The sequence below is a fragment of the Pseudorca crassidens genome, chromosome 17 (genome assembly GCF_039906515.1).
Source record: "Pseudorca crassidens isolate mPseCra1 chromosome 17, mPseCra1.hap1, whole genome shotgun sequence".
Classification (NCBI taxonomy): domain Eukaryota; kingdom Metazoa; phylum Chordata; class Mammalia; order Artiodactyla; family Delphinidae; genus Pseudorca; species Pseudorca crassidens.
In genome coordinates this window covers 9,025,936-9,039,745 of record NC_090312.1, presented here as the reverse complement: position 1 = coordinate 9,039,745, position 13,810 = coordinate 9,025,936, and the positions used below count along the sequence as shown (strand labels likewise).

Here is a 13,810-nt window from a genome sequence, read left to right as displayed (position 1 = left end):
AAATAATCGTATATCTGGGCAGTGGAGAATTACTCAGCAACCAAAAGGAATGAAGTACTGACGCTTCCATGCTATAACATGGATGAAGTGAAAGCAGCCAGACACAGAAGGCCACGGTATTGTGTGATTCCATTTATGTGACATGTTCAGAATGAGAAAGTACGTTAGTGGTTTCCAGGGGCTGGGAGTGGGGGTGGGGGATGGGGACTGACTCCTAGTGGGTACAGGATTTCTTTGTGGGATGATGAAAATATTCTAAAATTAGATTATGGTGATGGTTGCACGACTCTGTGAATATAACTAAAAACCATTGAATTGTATGCATTAAGTGAGTGAACTGTCTGGTATGTGAGTTATAGCTCGTTAAAACCATTTTTTTTTTTTTTTTTTGCGGTATGCGGGCCTCTCACTGTTGTGGCCTCTCCCGTTGCGGAGCACAGGCTCCGGACGCGCAGGCTCAGCAGCCATGGCTCACGGGCCCAGTCGCTCCGTGGCATGTGGGATCCTCCCGGACCGGGGCACGAACCCATGTCCCCTGCGTCGGCAGGCAGACTCTCAACCACTGCGCCACCAGGGAAGCCCTAAAACCATTTTTAAAAAGTTAGCTATAGAGACCGAGAAACATGGTTTAAAATACTATCTAAATGTTTATCATACATATACAATACAAAAATATTTCCATTTAATAAATGTTTTCACATGGTATCTATTGGGAAACGATTAAAATATCATGTACACTGCTCATTCAATACATTTTCATTACCTCGCAGAAAAAACATATGTATACCTTTTGACCGAGTAATTCTTTTGTATATGAAAATCATGGTGGCTATGTGACTAGATTTAGCCACAAGGATGTGCATTTCAGTGTTGTCTAAAACATCATAAAACTAGAAACAATAAAGCTATCGTTTACTGAATACTCACATGTGTAATGCACCCTGTTGTTATAGTAAAATCATCTTATTTTTCACTACAACAGTCCTCTAGGGAAACTCTCAGCATCATTACACTCCTTCTTACAGATGAAGGAAGAGTCCAAATCAAAAAGTACAAAGCAGAGCAGGGCTTTGCATCCAAGTGTGACCTGCAGCTGCTCCTAACCTCTCCATGACTCTCTCCCTAACAGCCTAAATACCTGATGCACGATGGCTTTAGAAAATCTCCTAAATGGCTAGGTATCAGCACAGACTGATATTCACAATGGACTGTGAGATAAAAAAAGACAGGTTCAAAATCAATATGATTTAACCTGTTTCCTACTTATAACACACACACACACACGGAAGATACATGCTAGGAGGATAACAGTATTTAGCAGTCATGCTTGAGAGGACAGTAAGTAATTTTAAATTTCTTTGTTTTGTTCGCCTGTATTTTCTACCATAGACTTTTGTGCCGCTGTTTTTGCTTTAAAGATTGCAAAGGTTGTCATTCTGCCTTTAACTAAACAGGTGACACCGATGGCTGTAGGACAATGCGCATTAGCTTTCTTCCAGGGTGTGAAGAAGATTGCCATTTACGCGGACCTGTGATGCGATGACGCAAGGCTTGTTCTTGGGACCACTCCTCTCGGTCAGGACGGCCTCTCCCGCCCTCGGGGGTCTTCCTCTTATTTCCCCTGCCAAGTGTTCTTCCATGGTCTTGGCCTTGCCACTCATCCACTGATCAGTGACTATGGCTGCTTTCCTCTTGACAAGAGTCAGGTTATGTTTTAGTATGGAACTGATCTTTTAAATGTAATTAAAATTCTTTCTAATTAAAAGTAATATAAATTCATTGGAGAAAAGTTAGAATATTCTGAAAAGTGTAAAAAGCCCATAAAACTCACCCATCATTCCCTCTCCTGGAATTAATAGGGGACTCTGGGAATTGGCAAAGTTGGGCTATGCAGAGAGCCTGGTGGAGTGATAGGCAGTGGGGAGATGGCGTGAATTTCACAGGACCCCTGCCCTCCATCAAGGCAGCATGGCATCATGGGAAAGCCACAGCATCTTGGGGTTCAGGAAATCTGGCTTCTTAACCTCCTTCACTTGGTACCAGTAGCTTGCTAAACTTCTCTGACACCCTTTCCTGAGTATACCCCAATATCTTTTTGGAATGAAGTAGGGAACGTACAAAAGAGTGGTTAAACAAGTAATGTATTTTCTTTTTAAATACTATTGGTTCTTCCTACTTCATCAGTGGGTGAGCGTACAGAAATGAGATGGAGTGAGCGCTCTGTGTAAAGCAGGGTGTGGGACAGTTGTAAATGCACGTCAAAGTGACCGAGGGTGGGTTCTGGTCTGTGTGGCTTTTCCAGGCTGCAGACATCACAAGGGCATGACAAGGGACCTTTGCAAGCCGTCCTGTGTGGCTCTTCCCCATTCGCCACTCCGGACACAGGAGAAGCCAGACTCTCCCCGCCTTTCCTCTCTCTGTCCTGGCCACCCTCGCAAAGATTTTGTTTACGGGTCATCACTCATAAGCCACCGCGAGTGGCGTGGAAAATAAGGGTGTGATGGGCTGAGTTCTCGTTTCCAGCCATAGGTAGGACAGTGTAGGGGAGAGACAGTGCAAGCTTTATAACCCTGGCTCTGCTGCTTTTAGTCCCAGGACCTTGAACAAAGTGCGTGCCCACTCTGAGCCTCCATCTATAAGGTGGGGATGATGGTCCACACGGGGCTGTTGCTGGGACCACATGAGAAAGTGTGCGTGAGTGACTGGCTCTTAGAAGGTACGTTGTAAACATTTAACTCCCTTCCACTTCCCTTTAAAAGTTATATAAAGATGGAGCAGGAGTTCCCTGGTGGTCCAGTGGTTAAGACTCCGTGCTTCCAATGCAGGGGGCTCAGGCCCTGGCTGGGGAACTAAGATCCCACATGCTGCGTGGTGTGGCCAGAAGCTTTTTAAAAAATGTTTTAACGCAAGTTATATAAAGATGGAGAGACGGAGGTGGAGAGAGGCTGCGGAGGGCTTAGCAGGCGTCCCAGGGCCGGGAGGAAGCAGACCTGGCCGTGAAGCTGTACCTCCTGCTCTGTTCCCTGTGCCTCAGAGGGACCAGGCTGTTTGTCTTTCCTGCAGATTCTGACTCCTGCCATCAGCTGCAATTTATGAAGCGCTACCCCACTTTTCCACACTGGAAGTTGCTTTCAAAAGTTTAAAGAGAATGACAAGGTAGAATTAGTCACCAAAGGGCTGGCGAGCTGTTGTCCTATTGGGAGGACCCACAGAACTAAGGGGAAGAGAAGGAACGGAAGCCAGTGGTGAGCGTGTGCTCTGCACCAGGCCCTGTGCTGAGTTCCTCACACGGTGCGCTTCGTACACCTCTCGCAACAAGGCTGTGAGGCTGGATAGTGGAGAGCACTGAGGCTTAGAGAGGTGATGTATTTCGTACACACACACTTTTCCGTAAGACGGGAAGGACTCACGGAGCCTCTTTCCAGCCTTGCCTTTCACGCGCTCCCCTAGGTTACGATTCATCCCTGTACTTGGCGTTAAGATGCTTCGAGGCAAGGGCAACACCTCGTCTGATATTCGAAGGACATTAACAAGGGCTAAGATACAGCTTTTTTTCCTCATCCCAATTCCCTGGGCTTTCACCAACTGAAAACAAGAACTGCTGATTCCTAAGAAGAAGAGGAAGGGGGAAGCGTGCTCTCATGCCCTCAGACTAGGGTTTCACGATGAACGTTGTGTTAATTATCATCCCTTTGACTGAAATTTTGCCAAACTCGAAGTGTTACAAATTAGACTAAAACTCATGCTTTTAGGGATCAAGAAAATAAGACGATTTCGGTGTAGAAAAGATTAAAGAGAATATTAACTTGGATGTACAGAAGGTTTTTTAAAAAGTCTATCTTTTGCTTTAGTTTGCAGAATTCTCTCTGAGTTGTCCGCCTCGATGGTGTCCCCCAGTCCGGCTAGTCTACAACATTCTGGTCTCAACCTTCCCGGTTTGGGCCCGTTCCTAGGAGAGGGTCCTATGCAGGGCAGTGGCAGTGATGCTCTGGACCACGCCTCACCCCTTTCTCCTCTGGCCACACGAGCCTCTGCTGAGCTTCCTGCCTCAGACAGCACCTCTCCCATTCATCCCACTCAGCGGTCAATCCACCATCCAGCCATTCCTTTGAGTTCCTGCTCACCAATGTTTAGCGAAGGTCTGCCGTATGCCAAGCTTTGTGCTAGGCTCCGGGGGTAAAGGAATAACCATCCCAACCTCTGCCATCAGAAGTTCATCTTCAGGAAGCTTCGAGGCTCATTTGCGGAGAGGCTATTGAAAGCTATGCACTATTTTCAGCACCGAGACGCAGAGACAAATGACTCAAGGACATTCCTAAAATACCTTCTCTAACACCTGTTCAGAAGCCTTTACTGACTCCTCACTACCTGTGAGATACCTGTCCTGTATCTTGGGGTTTACTACCTTCTAATTGCACCTCTTGCTTAGGCTGGATTTAAAGCCCTCTCCCTTTTGTTCCTCACTACCTCTCTATGCCCATGTCTCTCTTCACCCAGGAGAATTAATTGGTCCATCCATCCATCTACCCATCCACTTACACAGCCACTGGCTCATTCATTCAGTACATATTTTTCTGAGTTCTAAGTCCTGTTCTGGGGATGCTGGGTTACTTGCAACGAGCTGCTACCCCCTACAGCTCCCTTGGGTAATCAGACCCCTGAGTTCACCTGCCATCCCCGCCTATTCCCCCCAAGAGTGGCCACCTGGCCTCTTTCCTTTTCTCTAATCATTTCCTCCCATCAGAGCCCACTCAAGTCCTTCTTCTGTGCAGCTTCCTCTGGACCCCCTCGCGCTCAGAAATCTCTCCCCGCTCTGAACTTTGAAAGCATGAGAATTCCCGGCTCTCTCTTGACGCTGATGATAGACAGACTCATCTTGAGGCCACTAACATGTGTGTCCTATGGATATAGTCCGTATTTTCAAAAAGTAAGAAGTGCACGTGAGCAGAAATCCAAGACAGAGGTTGCAGGGGACTCGCTACCTGTCACTAGGTTTGTAACAACACGTTTCAGTAAGTGGCTTTGATAATGATAATATCAAATGATAGTGCATCAACTTGTAGGGTAAAATACCTGGGCGACAGTATTCATCACAACGGCCATGACTCCATCGAGTGCTGATTCCATGCTGGGCAGTTTGCATCCATCACCTCACTCACTCTGTGTGCCAGCCCCATGAGTGTTCACCAAAATATCCCCATTTTTCAGATCAGGAGCTGGAAGCCCAGAATGACGAAGGGACTTGGCAAGATGGCAATGGGTGGAGCTGGGGTCGAAACCCTGGTCTGCCCGGGCCCGGGGCCATGACCTTCCACTTTGCTTTGGCCTCACATTCACAAGGGACGGAAAGGGACCGGTGACCAGAGGCATAAGACTGAGGGTTCACAAGGTTAGAACATGCTGCTAAGGAGCCAACTGCCTGGGTTCAAATCCCGGTGCCCTCGCTCCCCAGCTGTGAGACTCGGGGCAAGGAGCCTGATCTCTGCCCTGAGTTTCATCACCTGTAAGGCTGCTATAACCCTGTCCTCACCTCGTAGGGTTGTTCTTGGGTGTAAACCAGCCTCTATGTGCACAGCCTCCTAGCGTGTGTGGCACATGGTGAGTGCTATTTAAATGAGAATTATTGCCATCATTGTTACATCTACATGCAGGGCACCTTCGCAAGGGCTCGGCGTGAATTAACTCCTTGATTCCACACTGTGCCCCCGGCGGGCGCCCAGCTTCCCACCCACCCCCTCTTTCCCCATTAGGTAACATCACTGGCCCGCTCACGGGTGAGGGATCCATTGCAGGGGGGACGGGTGGCAGAAGGTGACGGACTCGAGGAAGGAGATGAGAAGGAACGGGCACCTCCTGGAGGGCTCACCTGCCACCCAGAGCCACTTCCTTGGACTCACCTGTCCCCCTAAGAGAGGGCCACCAGGCCCTCCTGGGACGGCGTGTTTGTTACAGAAACTCCCCCCTCCTTGGTGCTTTCTGGGGAAGACCTGTGAATGGCTCACGGAGGTGTCCATTTCAAGAAAAGTCTGGTGTGTCTGTGTGTGGCTGAGTGTATCTGTGTGTGTCTTTCTATCTGTGTCTCTGTGTGAGAGTGTGTGTTTTTGTGTGTGAGTCTGTGTGTGTCTGCAATGTGTGTGTGTGTCTGTGCGTGACTGTATGTGTCTGGCTGTACGTGACATGGCTGTACTGTGAGTGTGTCTTTCTGTCTATGAGCACGTGCTCTGTGCCCGTGGTTGGCCAGGGTCATGCCCTGACTCTCAGGTGACCTTAGTGGCTGGCTGAGGTCAAGACACCTTCCTGTGTTCAGAGGTTCCAGAAAGAAAAAGCAGTGGTCAGCAATTGTGGTTTTGCCCTGCACTATTTTTAAAGTTAAGAAAAACAGCAAGCGGAAATTCATTGCCACTCGATAGCTAGATCAGATTTAGATAAAGCGCGGGCCCAGGGCTGGGGATGGACGGCTGGCGTGACAGGCAGGCTGGAGAGACCCTGCTGCCGGTCCCTGGTCCCCTGAGCCCCGTGGCGCTCACAGCAGTAGGGACCTCACCTCCCGCCGTGGGGAAGACGCAGCCACCTCCTCTGGGCATCTTCACCATGACCTGTGGAGTAGGTTCGTCGTCCCCATTCACAGATGAGGAAACCGAGGCCCCAGGTGTCACTCACTTGCCCAAGGTCACTACATCAGCGAGCATCAGGGCTGGGGTTTGAACCTGGTCCTTCTGCCCCCAAAGGCCCCGCTCTTTGCACGACTCTGCGCACCACACCCTCCTGCCGCCCCCAGTTCTCCGTCTTCAACCAAGTGCTTCAAAGTGAGGGCTGAGCTGGCCGTTGGCTTGTTTAACCACTGATTTTCCATGAAGAATGTGGTTTCCTTCAGAAAGATCGATTAAAACAAAGTACTTGAAGACAGGAAAGTTCTCTGAGTTCTCTCTTGCAATGTCAGTGTAACCCACGCCTTTAACCACTTCCTCACCGTATCAGGGACTCTGGCTTTTGACATCTGTAGAAAACGTAGAACGCATTAGAGGGCCCCATCCTGAAGTCCGCACCTCCTCGCAGCCTCTCTGTGGGCAGAGCAGGCTCAGAGGCCCACCTCATCCTTCTGCACTTCGTCAGCTCAAAGCGCCATTTAGAACATGGGGCTTTAACCTTGAATATCGTGAGTGTGTATTAGTGTGTGTGTGTGTGTGTGTGTGTGTGCGCGCGCGTGTGTTTTCCCTTCAGACTGAGCACATCCAGTGGTTCTCAGAAAGGCTGACATTCTCAGTGTTGGAAGGATAATCCCACGGGCACAGGGACTCCACGTCAGGGTTCAACCATCATGACCTTCACTTGCTGACACCATTGCTGAGCTCCAGGCTGGCTGGCATTGGCTGGCATATTACTTTTATCACTGCTTAGGACTCGCCCTGGTTTGTAGACGCTGAAGCTCAGAGCAAGAGCCCTTGGCTGGAGGTCCACAGAGCCTCTCTGTGCCTGAAACCCCCTCCTCTACAAAATAGGGCGCTAATTCCCCCTGCCCCGTGGGATGGTAGTGAGGCGTAAGTAAATTAATATCTGTCAGATACTGAGGACAGACAGAAACGCTCCATCGAGGTTGGCTCTTGTGATTCTTGGGCATCCCAGCCGCCCCAGAGGCACCACGTGGGTCGACACTTCTGTGTCAAGGTGCCCAGGAGGAAAGGCGCTGAGGAACGTGCGAAGTCAGCCTGCAGACTTGGGGCCGGGTCTGGGGCACAGAGCTTCTACTTTCGCTGCATTTAGCTCCTGGGCTTTGGGGCCCCGATGTTTCCGTGTGGGCAGGCCCGGCCCCAGGCCCCAGGCCCCAGGCAGAGGGCTGCCTGCCCTCTGGGCAGCTGCCTGGCCCAGTACTGCCCTCAGCTCTCTGTCTACCCTCAGGGCGGCCTATTGTCATGGCGGTGCCCGTGCTTTGCCCGTGACCCTCAGTCCTGACCTGAAGCATGAAGACCCCTGGGACCTCCCGGGGGCAGCGCTGGAATGTACTCCCTATTTCAGGAAACTCGTCCAGCAGGCTTTCAGGAGGGTCGGTGTCCCCCCCTCTAGACCTCTGTCTGTTGTCTGTTTTACACGGTGGGTAGGAACACAACGACCTAGGGGAGCATGGGCACCGCACTTTACAGTTTCCAGAGTGCTTCCTCTGCATTACCTCAACGACCCTCTCAAAGACCCAGAGAGAGCCGCACCTGCTGGTAAACCCATTTCACGTATGAGGAAACCGAGCTCTGTGTTGCTGGTATTTTTAGCTCAGGGTCGGGCTTAAAATGGAAACATATACCATAGAGTCAGCCAGCTCAGTGTTCTCTTTACATTGGAGCAAGGGGGGCAGTTCAGCTCCTGGACACACCTTCTTGTTCTGGATGTGAAAACACACATGGCATCACGTGGGGCTGAGAGCACAGCCCAGGGGGTGGGCTGCTGAGACTGGGGTCCTGGCCCTGCCACTCACCAGCTGTGCGACGTTGGACAGGATACTGAACCTCTCTGTGCTTTACTTTCCTCCTCTCTAAGATAAGGGCATAAATAATATTTACCTCCCAGGGCTGTGGAGAGGATTTACTGAGTTAATACATGTGAAGTACTTGTAAACTGTGGTTGCCAAGCTCCCAGCTCCTGGTATATATTAGGGACTTGATAAGTGAGGATTCTCCCTTTCCTCTTGGAGGCTTAGTTTGCTTGTCAACAGGGCGGGGATGACAGTTGTACCCACCTTGTATTCTGGTTGTGACGATTACATGAGACAAAGCAGGGAGGGGGGACCACCTGGCAGGTAGCAGTAAGTGCCCCATGACCAATACTCTCCAGCCCAGCTGCCCCTCATGACAGAGGCTGGTCATAGATCTAGAGCTTTCCACCTTCTGCCCAAGGCCCTGAGCACAGCAGACTCTGGAGCCCAGCTGTCTGAAGCCACAGGCTGTTTCCACCTCTGATAAGATTTTTGGCCAAGCTACTTAATTTCCCTATTTCTTTCTTTCTGTATTTATAAAATGGAGACAGGAACAGCCGCTAACGTACACATCTCTAATGAGGATCCAATGAGATAAAAAGGCGGAAGCTCTCGAGATAGTCTAAGTCCCCAGTCGATGGCCGTTCTGTTACTATTATTAGTGGCAGCATCACGAGTAATGGTAGCGGTACCAGCAGTCCAGTCCCAGACCGTCCCTGATTCCATGGTGGGCAGTAGCCCGTGTCTGAGCTGGAGGGAAGGGGTGACCCACAGAGGATGGGCCCCGGGGTCCTACCCTGGTCAAGACCCCACTCAGCTCACCTCTTCCACCCCTGGCAGAAGACCCAGTTCCACCAACAGTCCAGGCCCAGAGAGCCATGTCCTAGAACCCAGTAATCATCACCTGCATTCTTAGAGAGAAAATGCTCCCAGAGACCTGAAATTTGTACGGAGGCTTACAATGACTTTGCTGATACAATTTACTTTCACAATGACTGTGTTTCCATCACCTTTGAGTGGGCATCTATTTTAAAGTCCAACTCTAGCTTAACTGAGCCAGGAAATCTTGCTCTTTAAGGAGCCCCCAGGAGGTGCTGGTGGGATGTATCCACTTTTGCAGAGTCCTCTTCTCAGGGGACAGTTCTAATATTTGTCCCTGTTCAACCACCATCAACTCTTTGCCTCAATATACAACTTTAGTTTATAGCCAAGACTGAAGGTCACTCGGTCCACTGCTCTCACTTTACAGGTGAGAAACTGAGGCCTAGGGAGACTCACTCAAGAGCTCACAACATGTTGATATAATATTGATCAGCTCTGACTTCCTAGATGCCTGTGGGTATCCCGGGAAGGGTCCTGGGACTCCCGTACCTAGAAGAAGGATGCAGAGCCCTGATGAGGCCCTGAGGTCTCTGGGCTGAGCAAAGGATGGGAGATGATCTAGACTTTGGGCCCTGAGTCTGCTTTGTCTTCCAGGGCGGCTCCGTGCTCTCCCCCGCCGCTGTCATCAGTCCGGAGAAGGCTCGGCAGCAGGCAGCTGCTTTGGCGAAGGAGGTTGGCTGCCCCACCTCATCCATCCAAGAAATGGTGTCCTGCCTCCGCCGGGAGCCTGCCCATGTCCTCAATGACGCCCAGACCAAGGTGGGCACTTGTGTGCGAGTTGGGAGGGACACCCTCTGATCTTTTACAAATGGAAACCAGGCCAGAAAGGAGACAAGACCCACCCAAGGCCACGCAGTAGGCTGGTGACCAGCTGGAACTGAGTGCATATTTCCAGAGCCCCTGTGCCGTGCGTAGGCCACAGGATGTGATGGACCAAGCACAGGTCCTGAGGGTCGGCAGATCTCTCTGCTCATCAGATTTTATCTGTACGATGGGGATAATGATGGGAACATTATAGAGGAGGAAAAGAAAATGAAGTGACATAGGTAAAGGGTCTTGCTGGTACCCTGGTGGCACCCCGTCAAGCCACAGCGACATGCACTGAGCACTATGGTCACGGCTGCAGTGGAGCGAGGCCAACATGTCCCCTTAGGCAGGACAGTTGTGCGCTTCCTTCTCCAGCCTATAAAGACCCTGCTCACAGCCCCTAGTCTCTCTGGCTGGCCCTGATATTAACAAAGGGGACTCTAGCAGGAATAACTTGTCATCTGAGCTGACACTTTAATCCCTTCGGCAATGAGCCTGGACTTGCAGATGCGGCGCAGGTCTTACCCTCAGCTCCTCCAAATGTGGGCTAATTGGATGGTGGCTACAGCTGATGAATTCCCCTGTCATATCCTGCCTTTGGCCACCACCTCCTCCTCGATCAATATCTCTTGCTTCACTCACTCAACCACAGGCTCAGGCTTACCCGTTCCTCCCTGTGGATCTGTTGTCACTTTGGCGGGAGGCTCTGGGATGCTCCCCTAGGGACCGACCACTGGTCAGAGCAAGACCCCCCTTCCCGGCGCTGTCGCCCGGTGTCCCGCCTGGCTGTTGTCTGGCCACGTTACTCTTATTTCCCAGTAGAGCTTTGGGTAAATAAGCAGCGCTGGTGTTCATTATGGTTCAGGCCCGATTAAGTGAAGCAATGCAACGATTATTCCGGTACCATTTTTATAAAGGACAAAGTCCATATACATCATGACACCCCTTTGCACCTGATGCAGCTTCTGGCCGTGAGTGGCCCTTTCCACTACTGGGGCCCTGTGGTCAGTGGCCAGTACCTCCAAGAAGCTCCAGCCAGAGCACTGCAGAGAGCTCCACGGGTCAAGGTGGATCTGCTCATCGGGAGTTCTCAGGACGACGGGATCATCAGCAGAGCCAAGGCCGTGAAGGTAGGTGGGAGGAGGCCTCAGGGGCCCCTGCGGGGTGCGGCCCAGTGACTCTGGACCTAAGTCTGACCTTGGTCAAGAATCATTGACTTACTTGCTTATTTTCAAAACAATCACTGAAAAACTACATGTGCAAAGGCTCTATAAGAAGTTTGGGAGGTGGTAGTGGTGGGTGGGATTCAGAAATAAGACACCTGCCGAGTTGTGAGCAACACAGACACATCCACAGATTACAGCTGCGAAGGAATCACCGTGGGAAACTGCCAGCAGGGCTGCCCCAGGAGCTCTGCAGCTTCAGGGCTCCAGGCCGTGGGTACCGCTGCTCCATGAAAGATGCTTGTCCCACGGAGGCTGGGAGAAGGAGAGGCGTGGGGATGAAGAGAGTCCCGGCAGGGAAACCCAAACACTAGCCTTCCAAGCTCCCGAGCTTCCCAGCCATCCCAGGAAAGTGTGGACCAGGCCCAGGGCAAGAGCAGCTTCGTGTGGAGACGCAGCAAAGTGCGAGGGACTTGTGAGGTCATTTATCTGCCTGAGCAGACACTTCCTCTCAGACCAGAGAGGCCATCACTCCTCACAGGATGCAGCCACCCAGGAAGAGGTCGAGCACGCTCCCCCCTGGCCCGCCCACCCCTCCTTGTCAAGCTGCTCCTGATGGGTCCTCTAGATCATCAGCCTGGGATGGTGGCCCCAGCACATGACACAAGGTGAGGACCCACACTCAGCCTAGGGCTCTGTCTGGCTCTATTGAATATAAGGCAGTTTCGCTGGAATGAACAACAACAAAAAAAGAATCATTAATGCAGCCAAATGGGGTCTCGCATCCTTTGGATTATGCTGTTCCCTTGGGTAATCTACCTCACTTAGGGGAATCTATCTCACAGCGATAAAAGCACCACTTTGACATGAGATATATATACAAGGGTATTAATCACAGCGTTGATTACTGTGGCAAAAACATTGAAAGCAACTCAGATGTCTATGAACAGGGAAATGGTTGACTAGATGAAGATACACACTATCGAATATGATGAACTATTGAATATGACGCAGACGGTGAAAAGAATGAACGAGATACATCTCTCCTGGCTTGAGGATGCCTGTGATATGTTGTTAAATGGAAAACAAAAAAAATCAGAATGCAGAGGAGTGTGAAATTAAGGTAGCATTCATATATTTAAAAAACAACCAACCTGTGTATATGTGTAAAATGTAAATGTGTATAATTGTATGTATTTCTGTGTGAAAGGATAGTGCTGCAGAAAGAGACACAGCAAGCAATTAACATGGGCTGTCCCAGGAGGTGTGGCAATGTGAAAAAGAATACTATGAATTTAACATTACTAATATACGTGAGAATACATCACATAGGCATATATGTGTGCATATATATGTATATGTATAAATAGAGAGCATTGTGTTGTGTTGTGTGTGTGTGTATTGGGGGGTGGCATAGAGCAGAGCTTAGGTCACTAACAGCTTCCATCCCGTTGGCTCACAGCCATGGAAAAGGAACTTTTGCCCCTGATCCATCTCTACATTTTTCTGCCGAGCGCCCATATATGATTCAGCCCTTTACTTCAAGGGGCTGCAACTTGATTATTGAATCAGGCTAACACTCAGGAAACACTGAAACAATGCCACTCTCCACCACTAGCCCTGGGCTTTTCTTCTCTAAAGTAGTGGGTCTTCAAATTCCCACTACTTTGATCAAGCCCGTCATCAGTTAGAAAATAGTAAGCACAGTCATTTGAGTATAAATTATATACATGAGTACTCTTATACTAAGCATTATAAAAGATTCACAAAAACAAAGAATTATAAAGCAAGAGAAAGAAACGAACGTCCTTACATTTGTGCTGCACTCTCCGCGTGCTGCTCGAGAGAGACGATGCCCTACAGCATGGGCAGCATGGAAAGACATGGCCATCGGCCTTGGACGCTCTTCCATGCAACACCTCATTCCACACTGCCCGTCAGGGGAGGATGTGGAAATCTTTGTGCAGAAGATGCTATATCCTCACAGCTCTGGTTCTTTGGACCATGCACTGGAAATGCATCCCAGCCATCTCCGACCTTAGAGAGAGAGAACTCCATTCCCGGGAGCCTGGGGAATCATCCTAGAAGCAGGCCCCAGCAGCACGTTCCTATACTCCTCCCACCCCCAGTGGAAGAGCCATCCATCGGGGCTGGGGGGAGGGGAGCTGTTACTGGCAGTCTTGGTACTGGGGTTGACCATAGGGCAGCTCAAGTTTATATTTTCGGGTGATGCCAACCCATTGTAAGAGGATTGTCTGCGGCTGCCTTGGTGTTTCCTGGTCCTCTCCCAGCAGCATCTTGGGAGTTTCCCACCTCTGCCCTGAATTTCTGAACCCCCTCCAGCAGGGAACCTGCATCCAGAGGACTGGAAGCCCTCCTCAACAATGCATTGAGTTTCCCTCTGAGGCTTTCAAGGAGATGTTTCCTTGGTCCGCTTGCAAAGAAAGATCGTGTCTGCTGACAGAGCTCACTGCCTGCACCAGGAAGGAGATGGGTG

General features: G+C 50.3%; 2 protein-coding genes across 4 annotated transcripts in view; one reads left to right on the top strand and one right to left on the bottom strand.

The window, feature by feature from the left end:
* The window catches only part of TG (thyroglobulin), a 242,487-nt gene that overhangs the window by 197,144 nt on the left and 31,533 nt on the right, over window positions 1-13,810 (top strand). Inside the window, exons 42-43 of the mRNA XM_067711217.1 lie at window positions 9,938-10,102; window positions 11,113-11,280. Of these exons, the coding sequence (XP_067567318.1) occupies window positions 9,938-10,102; window positions 11,113-11,280 (333 nt within the window). The remainder of the gene's footprint in view (window positions 1-9,937; window positions 10,103-11,112; window positions 11,281-13,810) is intronic.
* The window catches only part of SLA (Src like adaptor), an 83,687-nt gene that overhangs the window by 45,522 nt on the left and 24,355 nt on the right, over window positions 1-13,810 (bottom strand). The gene's annotated exons all lie outside the window — the stretch shown is intronic.